General features: G+C 44.9%; 1 protein-coding gene across 1 annotated transcript in view; it reads right to left on the bottom strand.

The window, feature by feature from the left end:
- LOC310705809 (uncharacterized protein) overlaps nt 1–15,825 on the bottom strand; it is a 32,638-nt gene extending 16,813 nt beyond the window's left edge. The window contains exons 1-10 of the mRNA XM_083500630.1: nt 15,643–15,825; nt 14,269–14,513; nt 12,891–13,039; nt 12,676–12,804; nt 11,116–11,277; nt 9,439–9,550; nt 8,768–8,898; nt 7,029–7,188; nt 4,645–4,748; nt 3,826–3,924 (exon numbers count right to left, since the gene is read on the bottom strand). Of these exons, the coding sequence (XP_083356756.1) occupies nt 3,826–3,924; nt 4,645–4,748; nt 7,029–7,188; nt 8,768–8,898; nt 9,439–9,550; nt 11,116–11,277; nt 12,676–12,804; nt 12,891–13,039; nt 14,269–14,513; nt 15,643–15,762 (1,411 nt within the window). The 5' untranslated portion in view covers nt 15,763–15,825. The remainder of the gene's footprint in view (nt 1–3,825; nt 3,925–4,644; nt 4,749–7,028; nt 7,189–8,767; nt 8,899–9,438; nt 9,551–11,115; nt 11,278–12,675; nt 12,805–12,890; nt 13,040–14,268; nt 14,514–15,642) is intronic.
- Between the last annotated feature and the right edge of the window lie 2,905 nt (nt 15,826–18,730).

Raw genomic sequence — 18,730 nt, 5'->3', positions numbered from 1 at the left:
TCAAGGTAGGCTCTTGCAATTTTTCATTAGTTTCAGGTCACCAAAGAGGCATGCCAGACACATGTTGAAAAACACATAGCCTCAAGAGGAGGTGTGCACTCCATACTGATGTTTATCCCACAGTGGAAACTGGAAAGAATGTAAACTACTGACATGGAGCGATGTCATAATTGCTGCTTGTAAACGAGATAAGATTACACATCAGTGCTTCGTGTTGTGACATCGCCTTCCTACTGAAATGCAGAAAGACACAATTTACGTTACCAAATTCCCTTCCGCACTGTTCTTCCTTCTGATTCTCTCCCTCTGCCCGCAGGTTCTTTTCTAAGAAGCTGAGTCAGTCTCCAAATCTGCCTGGAAATGAACCTAACTGGGAGATCCGGGTCCTGGAAGAGCATTTGCAAAGTAGATCTAGTGGATATAGGAGATGTGAGGCCTCCCTTGCCCGCCTTTAAATGGTCCCCTGTAAGCATCTCCTATGCCCCACATTTCCATTATTTTAAGAATTGCTGGACTGGAACTGAGCAATGTCTTCATTCCCCCCCCCACCCTGGGCTGTTTGGTCAAACATATGAAGTCCTTTGTGGGTGTGGGTGAATTTTTAGTGCTCAGTTGGAACACCTGAAATTCATGATTTGCCCACGGTTTCCTCTTCTCCTTCCCCCTTTCCTTTCCAATGCAATCCAGCTACAAATTATGTTCTGCTTGTTATCTGCAGCTGAGAAAAGATCCCTCAGGAGAGCCAGTGTGGTATAGTAGCTAAGAGCGGTGGACTCGTAATCTGGTGAACCGGGTTTGCTTCCCCGCTCCTCCACATGCAGCTGCTGAGTGACCTTGGGCTAGTCACACTTCTCTGAGGTCTCTCAGCCCCACTCACCTCACAGAGTGTTTGTTGTGGGGGAGGAAGGGAGAAGGAGAATGTTAGCCGCTTTGAGACTCCTTTGGGTAGTGATAAAGCGGGATATCAAATCCAAACTCCTCCTCCTCCTCCTCTTCTTCTTCTTCTTCTCCAGACAGGGTGAGAGCACTCTGTCACCTCTTACCTTCCTCTTTAAGCTAATAATTTTTAACACACCCCCCGCCCTGAGACGGTGGAAGCAAAGTGAGAACCTCAATTTGAATCTGGTTATGTACGAAGGGAGCTTTGCTAGATCTGAATTGGATCCACCGTATTCTAGGGCTGCCATACAATTGGAATCTCCTGGACATAGCTGGGATTCGTCCACCAAAAATGGCGTTCGGGTGGAATTTTCGGAGATCGGTTTAAATGTGCGGAAAACCTGGGTGTATGGCAGACCATATTGGAAGCGTTGATTTTGGGGGGCAAATTTCCATTGCAAATAGCTTAAAAGCTTCGTTTTGGGAGGAGATTTTCACTTTTTGAAATATACCCCATTCCTGAGAGGTGAATTCATATTCCGGCTTTCCCCTGTCAAATGTTTGTCCCTCTACCCTGAACTTCAAAACAATGTTGTTGTTTGTTATAGTAATTTCATATGCATATATATATATATATATATATATATATATATATATATATATATACTGATTTGGCGGGTAATTTTTTAAAAAAAGAGTTATCAGGATCTGAACACACACACACACACATATGGCTCAATGTGTGCTGTCTGGGATTACCAAGTGCTGTCCCGGGTTGAATGGCATGCGCCATACACAACCATGGTGCGCTTTGGGGAAACCAATCCTTTGTACCCCATTGCTCCTTCTGGCCGCCCAGTGAGATAGAGCAGCTAAACTGGGGAGTGTTGTATGACTGGTTCATCTCCCTTCTCCCAGGGCCTCTGGGTCTGTAGAAAATGGGTATATGAAATACTACTTTGATAATAGGGAGAGTTCAGCCCACAATTCATGAAGGCCCCTGCAGAAGAAAACTATGTGTGTGGGGATGACCATGTGTTAATTTGTGCCAGTTAACCATGCTGTCTTTTTCAGTATGAGCAATCAACCCTGAAGATCACATAGTGCTCTTCAGCCCAAACTTTTTTTTCAAAGAGGGCCAGATTTGTTTAGCACTGAAGTTTAGGATTGAAGTTGTCGAACTTTTTTTTACCATTTTACCCCAAAGTTGAGCTTTTTTTAGGATTGAAGTTTACTCCGAGGTTGTTGAACTTTTTAAAGGATTTAACCCCAAAGTTGTTGAGCTTTCTTTACCCCAGGACATATACTGCCATGGGGGCAGGATTGAATCGACATGCCTGACATAGAACAAAAAAAACGGCAGGGCAGTTGCACGGGGAGTCTCCCTCACCAGCAAATATTCACAGGGTGTCCTCAAACTGTAGGGCTTAAGGAGAAAGGCTTCCAGAAGGAGATGGCCTTGATCAAACTGCAGAAAAATGTGGGTCTCACTCCATTGCTGTCCCAGATTTCTCCACCTTTATATGTAGGGTTGTTGGTTTTTGATTCTGCAACTCTGGATTCTGGACTCTGCAAGAATGGAGAAACCCCACATTTAAAGGAGGAAACAATCGGATGAAGAGAAAGTCATATGGATACTTCTGCATCAATGGGGAGACAGGCAGGTATGAATCCACATTTTGCTCAGTTGTGGAGAAGCCTGATGTATCCTGCAGTCGCACAAGTTTCTCCTAATAAGCATGTTTTTGTATGCAGTTTGGACAAACATGCACATTTCCACCTGTATGCGAATTCTTTTTTTGCACACTTTACCCCAGTGTATGCATTTTTGTACACATTACTTGGTTGGAGAACTGTGTTGCAAAATCCAGTGAACTGTGAGTTTCACGAAGTGCAAATTAGGTAGGTTCCTCTTTAAATGTGAACTGAATTGAATTTATCCCCCATCCCTATGACCACATAACACTGGTCTTGAAAGACCTACACTGGCTCCCAGTATGTTTCCAAGCACAATTCAAAGTGTTGGTGCTGACCTTTAAAGCACTAAACAGCCTTCGTCCAGTATGCCTGAAGGAGCGTCTCCACCCCCATCATTCTGCCCAGATGCTGAGGTCCAGTGCCAAGGGCCTTCTAGCGGTTCCCTCACTGCGAGAAGCCAAGTTACAGGGAACCAGGCAGAGGGCCTTCTCGGTAGTGGCACCCGCCCTGTGGAACGCCTTCCCACCAGATGTCAAAGAGAAAAACAACTACCAGACTTTTAGAAGACATCTGAAGGCAGCCCTGTTTAGGAAAGCTTTTAATGTTTAATAGGTTATTGTATTTTAATATTCTGTTGGAAGCTGCCCAGAGTGGCTGGGGAAACCCAGCCAGATGGGTGGGGTATAAATTGTTGTTGTTGTTGTTGTTGTTGTTGTTGTTGTTGTTGTTGTTGTTGTTGTTGTTATTTCACCAGTGAATGAGCCATCAAAGAGATTACACTACAGATGGCAATTCCATATTGAGTTATCCAGTGATGATCAAGTGGTGACCAATCCAGTGAGGCACATAAATGTGTGAATCAGGCCAAAGAGTTACAAAAGGGTGAACTTCTTCCTCTCTGACTTCAGAGAGTTAGCACTGGTTTTAGTAGGTTGGTTGTGAATCTATATGTGGTGTTTGGTTCAGAAAATCACAAAGGAAACACACACAGTGATGTTCCTCATAACAAGTCTTTTATAGAGGAAGCAAAGTCAAATCTGTTACAACACAGTGGATTGCATAAGCACATTTAGGGCACGTTTTCCTCAGCCAAAATTTCTGTACGTTTGGGTGAGAAGATAATTCCACGTGCCATTGTTGATTCATCAGTTGACAGTAGATAAAGGAGGAATTGCTGTTTATAAATTAAGGTTAGGCACAACAGGAGTGCTAACTATTAATTAGAAAGCACTCGTTAAATGTTTTAACAGTTCAGCCAGCTGTTGCTCTTTTGAATGGGCGGAACAACGCTTTTACTCCGAGGATCAAACTGAGTCACCCGTCTTCCCCGGAAGAAATAGATGTACCCTAAAAAAGGAGAAAAGAGATAGGGATAAATGAAAAAGCGGGATAACAAATCTCTTTCAGAAGAAGTGAGCTGTGCTTGCAAAGGAAAGAAAAAAAAGAAAGTTATGATTTCATGACTGTATCGAAGTTCAGGCAAAATTGTAAAATTGGAGAAAGTCCAGTCTTAGGGTATGTCTACAATGGTTCCTGCTGTTATTAATTTAATAAATCGGCAGCTGAGTAAGTATGAGGTTGCCAAAGTAGAAATCACTAAAAATGTCCGGGAAAATCTGGACGCCGGCAGTGATTTTACCCAAAAAAGCTCAACCAACTTTAAAATATGCATCAAAACAAATCCATTAAAACAACACAGCAATTAATACATTTTAATAACACAATATATGAGATCCTAGAGAGCCAGTGTGGTGTAGTGGTTAAGAGCGGTAGACCCGTAATCTGGTGAACCGGGCTTGTGTCTCAACTCCTCCACATGCAGCTGCTGGGTGACCTTGGGCCAGTCACACTTCTTTGAAGTCTCTCAGCCCCACTCACCTCACAGAGTGTTTGTTGTGGGGGAGGAAGGGAAAGGAGAATGTTAGCCGCTTTGAGACTCCTTCGGGTAGTGATAAAGCGGGATATCAAATCCAAACTCTTCTTCTTCTATTCTTTAAGCCATGCTGAGTTCCAGGTAAATTTTATTTTTACAATTAAAAAAAGGCACCAATTAATTCCTTTACTTACCATTTTGCTGTATAGCAGCATCAATCTTTTTGCCAACTCCTTTGAAATCTTGGGCTATCAGCCTTGGGTAACCTGTTTCCATGGTTTGTCTAATTTCATCATACCTGATCAAAGACAAGCATTGTTACTTGAAGCTAAAACAACCTTTAGCATAGGTTTTATTCACAATTCACGGAAATATGAAGCTAATGAAATTTCTCATTTCTATAAACAAGGCCATCAACTGGATTGACAGAAAGAACCATAAAAAAATGGGACAACATACGAAAATAATGTATCGGAAAACATCGTGACTATGAAAATGGGCTATGATTCCCAGCACCCTTAGCAAACTATAGTTCCTGGGATTCTTTGGGGGAATCAAACTCAGCAGTGGCCAGAGGATTGGAGAAGATCAGTCTACATCCCAATCCCAAAGAAGGGCAGTGCCAAAGAATGCTCCAAGTACCGCACAATTGCACTCATTTCACACGCTAGGAAGGTTATGCTTAAAATTCTACAAGGCAGGCTTAAGCAGTATGTGGACCAAGAACTCCCATAAGTGCAAGCTGGATTTCGAAGGGGCAGAGGAACCAGAGACCAAATTGCAAACATGCGCTGGATTATGGAGAAAGCTAGAGAGTTCCAGAAAAACATCTACTTTTGTTTCATTGACTACACAAAAGCATTTGACTGTGTTGACCACAGCAAACTATGGCAAGTTCTTAAAGAAATGGGAGTGCCTGATCACCTCATCTGTCTCCTGAGTAATCTCTATGTGGGACAAGAAGCTACAGTTAGAACTGGATATGGAACAACTGATTGGTTCAAAATTGGGAAAGGAGTACGACAAGGCTGTATATTGTTTCCCTGCTTATTTAACTTATATGCAGAATTCATCATGTGAAAGGCTGGACTGGATGAATCCCAAGACGGAATTAAGATTGCCGGAAGAAATATCAGCAACCTCAGATATGCAGATGACACAACCTTGATGGCAGAAAGTGAGGAGGAATTAAAGAAACTTTTAATGAGGGTGAAAGAGGAGGCACAAAATTTGGTCTGAAGCTCAACATAAAAAAAACTTAGATCATGGCCACTGGGTCCATCACCTCCTGGCAAATAGAAGGGGAAGAAATGGAGGCAGTGAGAGATTTTACTGTCTTGGGTTCCATGATCACTGCAGATGGTGACAGCAGTCACAAAATTAAAAGATGCTGCTGCTTGGGAGAAAAGCAATGACAAACCTAGACAGCATCTTAAAAAGCAGAGACATCACCTTGCCAACAAAGGTCTGTATAGTTAAAGCTATGGTTTTCCCAGCAGTGATGTATGGAAGTGAGAGCTGGACCATAAAGAAGGCTGATCACTGAAGAATTGATGCTTTTGAATTATGGTGCTGGAGGAGACTTGAGAGTCCCATGGACTGCAAGACCATCAAACCTATCTATTCTTAAGGAAATCAGCCCTGGGTGCTCACTGGAAGGACAGATCCTGAAGCTGAGGCTCCAATACTTTGGCCACCTCATGAGAAGAAAAAACTCCCTGGAAAAGACCCTGATGTTGGGAAAGATTGAGGGCACAAGGAGAAGGGGATGACAGAGGATGAGATGGTTGGACAGTGTTCTGAAAGCCACAAACATGAGTTTGATCAAACTGCAGGAGGCAGTGGAAGATAGGAGTGCCTGGCATGCTCTGGTCCATGGGGTCATGAAGAGTCAGACACGACTAAACTACTAAACAACAAACAACATGTGTTTTACATGTGTTTTAAATATATGCATGTATGCAGCCTCTATTGGTTCCTCCTGACTACTAGGATATGTTCTCACAGATCAAACCTGCAACCTTGGGTTTCCTCAATGAAAGCAAGAAAAAATATAAATGCAAGTAAATTAATATATAGTGGCCACACTTTAAGAGTGAGGCATTAGGAAAAGAGAGTTTTCCGTTTGTATTTTTAAGCAGTCCCCAACCTAATTTGTACATCCTGGACTGATATACAGATCTGAATATTGTTATCCTTCATATTTCACGCTTCTCCAAATTTTTCAAAAAAAAAAGTATGAAAATGCATAAAAATGCATGTTTTAGGACAAAATGGGGTTAGAAAAGTGTACACTGCAATTCCCATTCCTACAATTTGTTTTAAATCCATATATAAATATGTGTGTTATTATCAAATACTTATTTAAATTTGCATTTAATAGGCATTTTGCGATAAAATACATATTTTAGTTTGCAGTTGAATGTATTTTTGTATCTATGCATTTTTTAAAAAAAAATCACAGATAGATGTGGAAATGGGACAGGACAGACTTATGAATAAATGCTGGCAAAATTGACCAGACTGAAAATAGACTGTTCCATCCCTCATTTGGAACTTCAGAATAGTCAAGACATACCTCCAATACTTCTCATTTACAAAGAAATATGTCTTCCCAGATTCTGGATCGCTAAACGCGGCATCAATTCTCTTCACAGTATTTGGGAAGCCCAGCTGGTAGATGCTCTTAGGGTAGCCAGATTCAATGGTATATCCATTTAGAGCCCAATATTTGTTTCCTGGGGGGGGGGGAGAGAGGGGTTAACATTCCATGTAATTCAAGGGAAACAGTTTTGTTTAAATATTTTTTTTTATAGGGAAACTGTTTTATATTAGATGCTTCAGGAAAGTTTGATAGAGAGTTAGGGTATATAAATATTTTAAGAATGAATTAATTAATGAATTAATGGTTACTGCTGGCTATGCTCATGTGATTGTATCCAAAGTGGCTTGGAATTAAAAGGTGATCTGAAGATCGAGTGCTAAATTATTGCTTTCTCCCTGTGTGAGAGAGATTGCATGGACTCTTCTGTCCTACTAAGCAGATGTGGCAAATATTAGAGGTTACCACCCCCATACTTCTGTTGTGCTTTTCTGCTTGTGTGGTGGCACCTCGGTAAAACCACTTCTTACTGTTTGTAGCAGAGTTTTCCCTGGAGACAGAGGACAAGAACAGGAGGCACACTCAAATTCACAGTCACAAGCATTTTCTGTTACTCTTACAGTGATACCTCGGGTTAAGTACTTAATTCGTTCCGGAGGTCCGTTCTTAACCTGAAACTGTTCTTAACTTGAAGCACCACTTTAGCTAATGGGGCCTCCCACTGCTGCCACGCCGCCGGAGCATGATTTTTGTTCTCATCCTGAAGCAAAGTTCTTAACCCGAGGTACTATTTCTGGGTTAGCGGAGTCTGTAACCTGAAGCTTATGTAACCTGTATATACAAGCTATTTACATTCCTTCTTTATCTCTCCAGCACGGTATAATCTCAATCCAGTAATTAACAATCCTGACACAGCAAAACTCACAGTATCAGCAGCACACATTGTCTTACTTTCAAACTTGTTGTCTGTGCTGACAGCATGTGTGTGTGTGTGTGTGTGTGTGTGTGTGTGTGTGCTTTCCTTGTGCGGAAATTGCAGCCTGCAACTTCCTCCCTTTATCTGCACCTCCGGCTGACACCAATCAAGCCTAGAGCGCCATTCCTACACGCTAAAGAAAATTCTGGAACCCTCTTTAAAGCTTCCAGGAACTTTTATCTGTTTCTTAAATAATGTTTTCCTAACAACAAGACATTCCAACCCCCTGCCTTACACTGGGCTTGGAGAGGGCATTCCTGACTGGAATGTGCAATGGTTCACCCCCCCCCCCAAAAAGTATTGTACTGTTCGAAAAGGTTTTTGGGAATGCTAGCTTTGATAGATGGAAGAAGCTAGTATTACAAAAACTATGGCCTTCCTAGCTTCCATTCTGCGATGTCGCTGAGAGTGTGTGAAGCCTTTGCTAAGCCTTGGCTAAGTCTGAAGGACAGCAACGTGGCAGAACTTAGAACATGAAGGCCAAATTATACGAGCAAATTTCACTTGGTCAGGCTGCAATATTACTTGGGGTTCAGTTCCACAGAACCCAACAGAACTTACTTCATGGTAAGTATACAGTACGTAGGATAAGGCAGCCGATTAAATAAATACTGCCTACATACCCTAGGCTTTCACATAGCACCCTGAAGAGGCCATGCTGGCTGAGGAACACTGACCAAATGCATTTCAGTACTTATTCTGCAGCAATTTTGCAAGGAAATCGAAGTTCACCACTCACCTTTAAACACAATGAAGTTATCAGTTTCAAAATTTTCATAGGCGGCTTGTATTCCAGATGGCAGATCCGGCCAGAAGGTACCGATGAATTCGAGCTGAACACCTGACTGGAAGTGTTTGCGCCAGAAATACCTAATTTGAAAACGTCGATGGAAACATGTAAGTGGCATCTCCAGAGAGAAAGACTCCAGTCTCAAACCCCAGAGAGCTAGTTAATGTGGACAATACTGAACTACATGGTCCAGGGCTCTGACTTTGGTCTGATGCTTTTCTCTGCATTTTATGATTGCATAATTCTATGATTCTGTTTTTGTGACAAAATGGCAGAATAAATCCAGACTATTAGCCAGATTTTGTGAGTTGTGGGGTGAAGCCACCATAGAGTGATCTGTTGTCTGTCTGTCTGTGTAAGAGAGAGTCACATAACACTGAATTGATCCATCATGACAAATACAATTGAACCGATAGGTATGTGGTGTTGCTGCTTTTATTGTCATTTGTTTATGGCTTCTTATGGCTCATTTTGTTGTTACATCGCCTCAAAATGCAGGGCCAAGAGTCTGAGCGCATGCTTTGGTACAGGTGGGGTGCTGGAGCAAGGCATTAGAGATGCAAGTCCTGTTTGGAGATGGAAATTTTGTTCAAATTGGTGTTTTTAAGAAAGCAACTTACCTGCCCTTAAAGAACAACATTTCTCCACGTAAGGTGGTGACAGCATCAAAAGTGGTGCTGGGGGCACAAGCTTCCGGTGTTTTGGGTCCTTTTACTGGGATATCAGGTTTTCCTAAATGGAAAGAAAAATAAAGGCTCATGTCAAGTGGATAATTTAAGCAATCTTAAACATATGGAAGTACAGTAAGTAAGTAGTTAAGTTATTAAGCAAACAAGCAAGCAAGCAAGGTGATGTTCAGAGCAGCAGCATTCAGTGAAGGTTAAACTAAAAAAAAAAAAGCCTTTTGCTACAATGTAAGTAATTTTTTTTTGGGGGGGGGCAAAGCAAGTCACATTTTGATGCAACAAGGCATAATTCAGATGTGGGCCCAATCTATGCAAACCCTATTGAAATGAAGAGGGCCTATGGCAAAACACCTCTGAATTGCATTCCATTTCCCTTGAAAGGTGCATCCATATTCCAGTAGGCTGTGGTCCACCCATCAGCTTTATTTATTTATTTAAAATAGGTTCAACCACCCTTCATCAAAACATCCCAGGGGCGATCTACGGAAGGGTGAATGAAATTAACTCGTGCAACATATAGATCCAATTTTAAACCATCACTGACCCCCAAAATGGCAAAATTCAAGGGTTTTCTTTAACCCATCACAAAAAACTATTTAAAAAAACAGAGCACAATTCCAAAACTCAAAAGTCTATGTGCCTACAAAAATCTTCATGCAGCACTGAGAAACTTGAGGTGTTGGCAGCAAATGTGCCCCCATGCCAGAAGTCATTCCAAAACAGGAGTGGAAAAGGCCTTCTCCTTTGTAGAAGCACAACATCAAGACAGATGGATGACCACCTGTCATGGATGCTTTCCCTGAGATTCCTGCATTGCGAAGGGTTGGATTAGATGGCCCTTGGGTCCCTTCCAGTGTGGTGTCGTGGTTAAGAGCGGAAGACTCGTAATCTGGTGAACCGGGTTCGCGTCTCCGCTCTTCCACATGCAGCTGCTGGGTGACCTTGGGCCAGTCACACTTCTTTGAAGTCTCTCAGCCCCACTCATCTCACAGAGTGTTTATTGTGGGGGAGGAAGGGAAAGGAGAATGTTAGCTGCTTTGAGACTCCTTAGGGTAGTGATAAAGCAGGATATCAAATCCAAACTCTTCTTCTTCTTCTTCCAACTGTACAGTTTTATGATTCTATTGTTCTTCCCTCTTTTGCAGAGAGAATTATGTCACACTTTCACAAAGGAGAGCAGCAGTGCCTCTCCAGAAGACTGGCAGACAGGAATGGGGAACCTCAGTCCTGAAGGCCAAACACAGCCTTCCAGCCCACTCTTGGGACTCCCCCCCCCCACAAGCTACACCCCTTCCAAGCCACCTCCTCTCTCCCTAGACCAGAACCTCCTCTGAGATTGCGTCACATCCTCCTTGAACAACAGGGACTCATGCTTGCCAAGATGAGAAGATAGAGAGGACCAATTCTACTTCGCCAAGTGAAAATTTACATTATTTCACCTCTGGCCACCCGGGCCATGCTGCCCCCCCTCAAAGCTTGCCAAGAAGGAAATGTCGTCCTTGGAGTGGCAAATGTTCCCCACTCCCATCTTAAGGTATGGGCAGGCAAAACCAATTCCTTCGTTTAAGAACACACACGTTTCAACTTTATGGTGATTTCTCTTAGCCTTACCATAGAGGCTTTGGATGCCATCAATATCGTCCTGGTTGAGCTGAAATGTGCGGGGGTCCGAGTATGTGTAGGAGGGGTACATCAGTGCCCCCTGGTCGGTGGAGTGAGACAGACCCAGAGCATGTCCGATCTCATGGGCCGCGACGATGAACAAGTTGTGGCCTGAAAAGGAGGTCATGGTTCCATTAGGGGGGAAACTGGGAAAAAAAGGGTCAGAATATAGACTCCAGGCATGCTTTCACTAGGGGCTGCTGCTCAGAGGATGAGCACAGGCTCTGCATATCAGGGTTGCAGAATGTGACCCAGCCACTGTGGTCTAGTGGCTTCCCAACCCTGGGGTCTCCAGCTTTTTCCAGACTACAATTCCCATCATCTCTGACCACTGGTCCTGCTAGCTAGGGATGATGGGAGTTGTAGTCCAAAACAGCTGGAGACCCAAGGTTGGGAAACTTCTGGGCTGGTGTCGGACCAGGACCTGGGAGACCAGGGTTCAAATGCCCGCTTGGCCAGGAAGCTCACTGATAGGCTGATGGGAGTTGGAGTGCTTGGGCCAGTCACTGCCTCTCACCCCAACCCAGGGTCACTTTGGGCATTACCGGTAAATGAGGAGGGGGAGATTCACGTAAAGCACCTTGAGCTCCTTGGAGAAAAATAAAGGAAGGAAGGAAGGAAGGGAGGGAGGGAGGGAGGGAAGGAAGGAAGGAAGGAAGGAAGGAAGGAAGGAAGGAAGGAAGGAAGGAAGGAAGGAAGGAAGGCCAAGCTACATTTAACATATCTGTCTTCCCCAGTGAGGGGGGCACTGCTCAGGATTGGGACCACGATGCATAGAGATGCTTTTTGACCCTTTCCCTGCTCCACAGTCCTGATGAAAATCACCCCCACCCCCCTGCTATTTGGCAGAAGAGGGAATCTCCTGCTGCGAACTGCCCTATGATCTTCGGAGGAAGGGCGGTAGATGCATTTAATAAATCAAATCAAAAATATTGTGTTTGGTCCAAAGGAAAATTTGATTGTAGGGCAGTTAACAGGGAGGAAATATTCATCAGAATGCCGGGGGTTGGATGGGGCAAGTGGGAAACTTTAATTTCCAGCATGTCCTAGCGCTAATCCTGATATCCTCCTGGGGGGTTGTTTTTAGGCAGAAGAGAAAGCCAAGTCCTGCACACGTTACATTCACGAATGCATTTAACATTGTGTGTAATTTAGCCTTAAGTCCTATTGGGATGTGAATTAGTGTGACTAAGTCCCTTTTGCATTGCTTTCAATGGGGCTCTCACTGCTGCGGATAGGTAAGCTGCATAGGAGGGAAAGGGCTGGTCTAGAGCCTCCCCGAATCTCCTCAATGGTCACACTCTCATTCATAGAAATGCTTTATGTAGTGAAGAGTTCAGAATGAGGACACACTGTGCTCTGGAAGGATATAATCTGTTCCACCAATCACCTTTGCCTGCCTTCGGGGACCTAGCATAAACCAGCTGCTTATATCCTTGCATCACCTATGCGCTGCGTTGTCTTTTTATACAGTTCAGTGCTGAGAAAGGAAGTGTTGTAAAATGGTACCTTGTGGGCCCCCGGCGGTCCAGGTTTCATCCTCATCAAAATGGACATCTCCTCCAATGTTGCTCCCTGGCTGAAAGGCGTGTGCCAGTGTCCCACCAGGCCCATCGAAAGGAGAATTATCATAGTGGTCTGAATATAAAACAATTCATCATCATCATCATCATCATTATTAAAATTGGACATATGGTGACTTTGTTCTTGCACTGTAGGGTTACCTCCACGTTGAAAAGAGAGCTCTATATCTGCCACTTTATCCGTGACTCTTTTGAATTCCAAGGGTGCTGCCTTGCTCCAAACTTTAAATGCTGCCTCGATTGCCTTCTCCACATAGAATCCGTGCATATCTGGAGTATAGCTTACAATCCTTTCAAAACAAACAAACAAACAAAGGCCCAAGGTCATTCCTTTAGGCCAGTGTTTCCCAAATGTGGGTCTCCAGCTGCTAGCTAGGGGTGATGGGAGTTGTAGTCCAAAAACAGCTGGAGACCCAAGTTTGGGAAGCACTGCTTAGGCAACCAGAACATAGAATGAAACGGTATGTGGGACAGACAGACCACAATCCCCAGCGGTGGAGGCTTTCCCCAACCAGGTGCCATCCAGTGGTTTCAGATTACAACTCCCATCACCCCTGATCATGCTGTCTGGTACTGATGGGAATTGGAGTCCAGCCACATCCGGAGGGCATCAGATTGGGGAAGGCTGGTGTAGAGACACATTTGAATATGTCTTTCCATTTGACTTGTACATCAAAAGAAAGCAAAGCAAATACAAATAGCAGCCTAGTGGATGAGTCAAGCGAGTGGAGTCTGGTTACACACACACACACACACACAGTGCAAAGACATGCCTGTCTACTTTGGCCCTAAGACAGGCGTGTCTTTGCACCTAATGTGCGCACTTTAAAGAAAAAAGAAAAGATTTATCACCTGAGTCTGCTAATTGCATATACTAGGGACATGCAGTGAACACAAGAGCCACCTTGTATCTATACCTGTAGCCTTTGGAAGCATCCCAATCTTTTTTCAAATCCACTCTGTGTCATTTAGATTTGACTCATTATTTGGAACCTAACTCGATCTGTTAATCTGAAGGAGTTTTGTCCCCACTGACTGCAGTGATGCATCTAAGAATGGCTGTAACCTTCCCTCGCTTTTCACACAAGTGGATGAAATCTGCAGGCAGCAGAGTCCAAATCTCCCTGATTTGCTGTGTGAGGGAGGGTACATGCACATCCCTAACACACACACCCCGCTCTCAATTGCAGTGGTAGTGTGAGTGAGTGTGTACTTTCATGTATTCACACTGTTTTTGCGGGGTGTGTGTGTGTGTGTGTGTGTGTGTGTGTATGTAAGCCTCGTTGCACAGCTCTCACAACCATGGCCATAGGCTATCATCCTAATACATGTACTGCAATGGTTCTATGAAAAATCAGGTCTTGCTGAGCCCAGTGAAATCTATAACCTTAGGCATGCTGAGCTCTGCATAGAACAGTAGGCAGGAAGTCCTAAGTTTACTCCTGAGCAAGTACATTGAGGACTGGAGCATTTCCTTATTGAAGCCGCCCACTCCTAAGGGAAACTCACAAACCTTTACCTGTATGTGATGTTCTTCCTGTCCCATTTGGGCTCCCCTGGGTTGAGGGTGAATTGCTCCACATCAGGGACACCACACCTGTCCCTTTTCATCACTGCTATTGTTTCGGCATCAACCTTCCCGGTCACTCGTAGCCCGTGAAATTTCTGCATTTTCTTGAGCTTTTCTGTTACAGCGACATCATCATCCATATTGATTGTGGCCACGGCCTCACCTTCAGGGCTGTAGAATTTACTCAAATAGGACTGGCGGGGGGACACAGAGAAAAGGAGGGAGGGAAGGAGGGAGGGAGGGAGGGAGGGAGGGGCTTTTAGACCCTTTGTGTTTTCAATGTGAGATAAAAATGTGAGATAAACAGAGTGGAAGTAATATTCAGCAGCCAATTCAGTCAGGTTCTAGATGTGGAATGGGAGTGCTGCACAATCTTGGCCTTTTATGCAGACAACAGAATATTTCCTGATATCACAGGCACATTGTCCTACCTTTTAAGCCCAGAGATTTATTTTTTAAATGCACAGTGAAAATCCAAGCCAGCTAAATAGGTATGACTCTTAGAATCAACCAATACCTGACTTTTCCAAGTAGTATGTCAATGATGGGAGTGTCAGATGCTGTGTAGTGTGTGTGTGTGTGTGTGCGCACACACACACACACACACACACACACACACACACACACTCTACTATTGTGGGTGCTGCAGACCCACCCAAGTAGGTGACTAATCATTGCCAGTGGTCCTTCTGCTGGTGCAACCAATGACAAGGCCCCCAAATCCCTGATGTCTATCATAAGCATTAGGGGAGGGTTGGATGTAAGGGTAAAATGCCCCCATCACTGGAGGAATGTGAGCTGGCAATCTGTCAGGGATGCTGTTGTTGCATCTGGCACTCCAGATTGAGCAGCGGGTGGTCTAGATGACTGTCAAGACCCCCTTCCAGCTCTATGATTCCATGCACAGAGAGGAAACCATATGCATATTGTCCTGAAAGTCTAGGGCTAGATTCGAACATAAGAAGAGTTTGGATTTGATATCCCGCTTTACCACTACCCGAAGGAGTCTCAAAGCGGCTAACATTCTCCTTTCCCTTCCTCCCCCACAACAAACACTCTGTGAGGTGAGTGGGGCTGAGAGACTTCAAAGAAGTGTGACTGGCCCAAGGTCACCCAGCAGCTGCATGTGGAGGAGCGGAGAAGCGAACCCGGTTCACCAGATTACGAGTCTATCGCTCTTAACCACTACACCACACTGGCCCTCAATAAAATAGGAGCGCCAAAGAGCCCTCCTTTTTTTAATTAGTCCTGGCACGACAACAAGAAGCAATAGCACAGAAAAGTGTGTTTTTGCTCAATGAAACTTTCGTATTGAATATTTACCTTAACAAGCCTGGTGTTCTCATCTTCGTTGCCTTGACCCAGTAAAGCAGCAAAAGTGGAAGATATAATGATGAGCAGCAGGAATGGAAGAACAAGTAGATTCTTCATCCTTACAGCCATGATGGTGTCTTCCTTGCCTGTAGAGTAAATGGTTTCCCTTTGTTTGTTTGTATTATCAGCGGGATCTCCCCGATTTATATAGCAGTTCACAACTTCCCTCTGCTCTGACTCATCGTCTGCTACAACATCCTCTGATTAGCAACCGGAGAAGGGCTCATCATTGAGCAATGGTACCATCATGGCTGTTTTCACAATGCCTTAGACTGGGTAATTTAAAAAAGAAGAAAAAAAAAGAAAAGGGAAGATGTTTTGCTCAGTGTCAGAACATGCTGTGATGATCAGATATTTCTGTTGCATTTTACTCCTCATTTTTCCGGCCAAGGCCATTTCGTCTCTTTCTGCATCAGTTTGCATTAAAAAAAAAGAGAGGTCACCACAGATATTTGACTGCATTTTAACCAACATTTTTCCTAATATGGTTCCTAACATAATGCACGTTTGCCCATTATGTTCATTGCTGGTGCATATCACACTTTGACAATGCATTTTTGTGTAGGTTTTCATTGTTGGAGAAACTGCATTGAAGAATTCGGACGAGTGCAGATTTTTAAAAACCCAGTTGCATTTAAGTTTCAGGAGGCATGAATTAGATACGTTCGCATTAAATTCCCCATCCCCCATAGGAAAGTTTAATGACAGGAATTGGCATGCCTCATCTCTCATCTTTGACATAGGGCCGGCACATCCGTGAGGCAAGGTGAAGCAGCTGCCTCAGGCGGCAGGCTCCACAGCGGTAGCCAATCCAGCCTCCAAGGAATGCTTTGCCTGGTGCTCCTGCTGCCGCTGTGGTAGCAGCGATGGCTTTGGTGCACCCTTTGGAGGTTGGATATGCTGCCTGCTCAGCAGTCCCACCAATGCAGTGGCGTAGCGTCGGTTGTCAGCACCCGGGGCAAGGCAAGTAATTTGCGCCCCCTAACCCGTGGATTTGTGCCCCCTAACCCTAACCCCCAGATGTTGCGCCCGGTGCGGCCGCCCCCCTGCACCCCCCACGCTACGCCACTGCACCAATGCCATGTCTACAGAGGCCTCGTGGTGAATGGGAGATGCTGCTGGTCTAATCCCATCCCAAGGGAGGAAGTGGGGGGGGACTGACTGACCTCTGGAGTCTCGTGGGGTCTGTATCCATACGTTATGATCCAGAGTGGGGCTCTTTCCCCTCCACAGCAGCCTTTGATTCCCACTGCAACCATCTGGTCACTGGCGGAGGAAGAGGAGTGGGAGCACACCACTCCCGGCAGCGCAATCCCAGTGGGGTGCCATCGCAGCATGACACGTCCACGGGATGCATGACACGCCCCTGAAGGCGGTGCGCCCCACCCTGGGATGCGCACCAGCCCCACCCCGCCTGCTCTCCGCCCCCTGGTGCCGAAGCATGATGCTCCACCACTGCATCTGGTAAAGTTGATTTGATTCCACCCCTTGTTCCTGATGTGGATCTTTCCTGGGGAACCCACACCATTTTGTGGGTAGCCTCAGGTGTCAAAATGTCCTGGGCCAGCTCTGCTTTAACATGCTTGCTTTCTATGTGCAGAGAAAGCAAGAAGCATTAATGCATATGATCTGGCTGCAACTGCGGCCTGCAACAAAACGCTGCTGTGCCGAGGCGTCCTTCATGATATTCCCTTATTCCTTATGACTGTTATACAGTGGTACCTCAGGTTAAGTACTTAATTCATTCCGGAGGTCCGTTCTTAACCTGAAACTGTTCTTAACCCGAAGCACCATTTTAGCTAGTGGGGCTTCCCGCTGCCGCTGCGCCGCCGGAGCACGATTTCTGTTCTCATCCTGTAGCAAAGTTCTTAACCCGAGGTACTATTTCTGGGTTAGCGGAGTCTGTAACCTGAAGCGCCTGTAACCCGAGGTACCACTGTATTCAGTAAGCATGCTCAGTCCGCAGTGGGCTATTTTGAAGTTTTCCCCACCAGTTTTCTTTTCCTTAAAAAAAACTTTGTAAATATATACAAGATGCCTGGCATTCTCCTAAGTCTTCAGAAGCCTCCTTTGTGTGGGGTTGTGCAATTTTGCCCACGTAAGCAACACCACCCATGCCAGAAGAGCAGAACTAAAGGGGATGTTTAACTAGATAGGGACAAGCAGTGGAATGCGGCTGTAGGGAGATATTCTAAGAGGCACTTAAGGACATGACTTATTACTGTTCCGTTTTTCATTCTAGTATAAAAATATACGTATGAGAGAAGATAAGAACACCACCCCCTTTAAAATATTGGGCTGTAGCCAATGCTAATCCTACTTGGAGTACATAGAAACAGAAAGAACTCTACAAACAAAGGAAGAAATGTACAGTGGTACCTCGGGTTAAGTACTTAATTCGTTCCGGAGGTCCGTTCTTAACCTGAAACTGTTCTTAACCTGAAGCACCACCGCTGCCACTGCGCTGCCAGAGCACGATTTCTGTTCTCATCCTGAAGCAAAGTTCTTAACCTGAAGCACTATTTTTGGGTTAGCGGAGTCTGTAACCTGTAGTGTATGTAACCCAGTAGCGTAGCATGGGGGGTGCAGGGAGGGTCGGCTGCACCGGGCACAACATCTGGGGGGGGGGTGCGCTCACACTCGCAGCTCTCTGCCCCTAGGGCAGAGGGGGCGCAAATTACTTGCTTTGCCCCGGGTGCTGACAACCCATGCTACGCCACTGATGTAACCTGAAGCGTATGTAACCCGAGGTACCACTGTCCTGGCAAAATGAGTGGCAAAAGATGGATGTTTTTCATTCTTTCAGCACATCCAAGGTGAATGTGATTAGCCTCGCTCTGGGTGCTACTTAGGTGTGGGGTGACTTGGTCTGGCAGAGTGGGGCCCAGAGAGTTGTGAGGAGGCTCAGTTGTACCTCCTCTGTTGGCTTCTCTTGTGGGGTGGCATTTTCTGCAAGATCTTGTGAGAGGAGGGAGGCGTGAGGCCTCTAAGATGCCTCATCCATGTGGCATCCCAACCATTCCCCCTTAGTGTTAGA

The sequence above is a fragment of the Podarcis liolepis genome (genome assembly GCF_965112155.1).
Source record: "Podarcis liolepis genome assembly, chromosome: 4".
NCBI classification, from domain to species: domain Eukaryota; kingdom Metazoa; phylum Chordata; class Lepidosauria; order Squamata; family Lacertidae; genus Podarcis; species Podarcis liolepis.
This window is presented reverse-complemented; position numbering and strand designations above follow the sequence as displayed.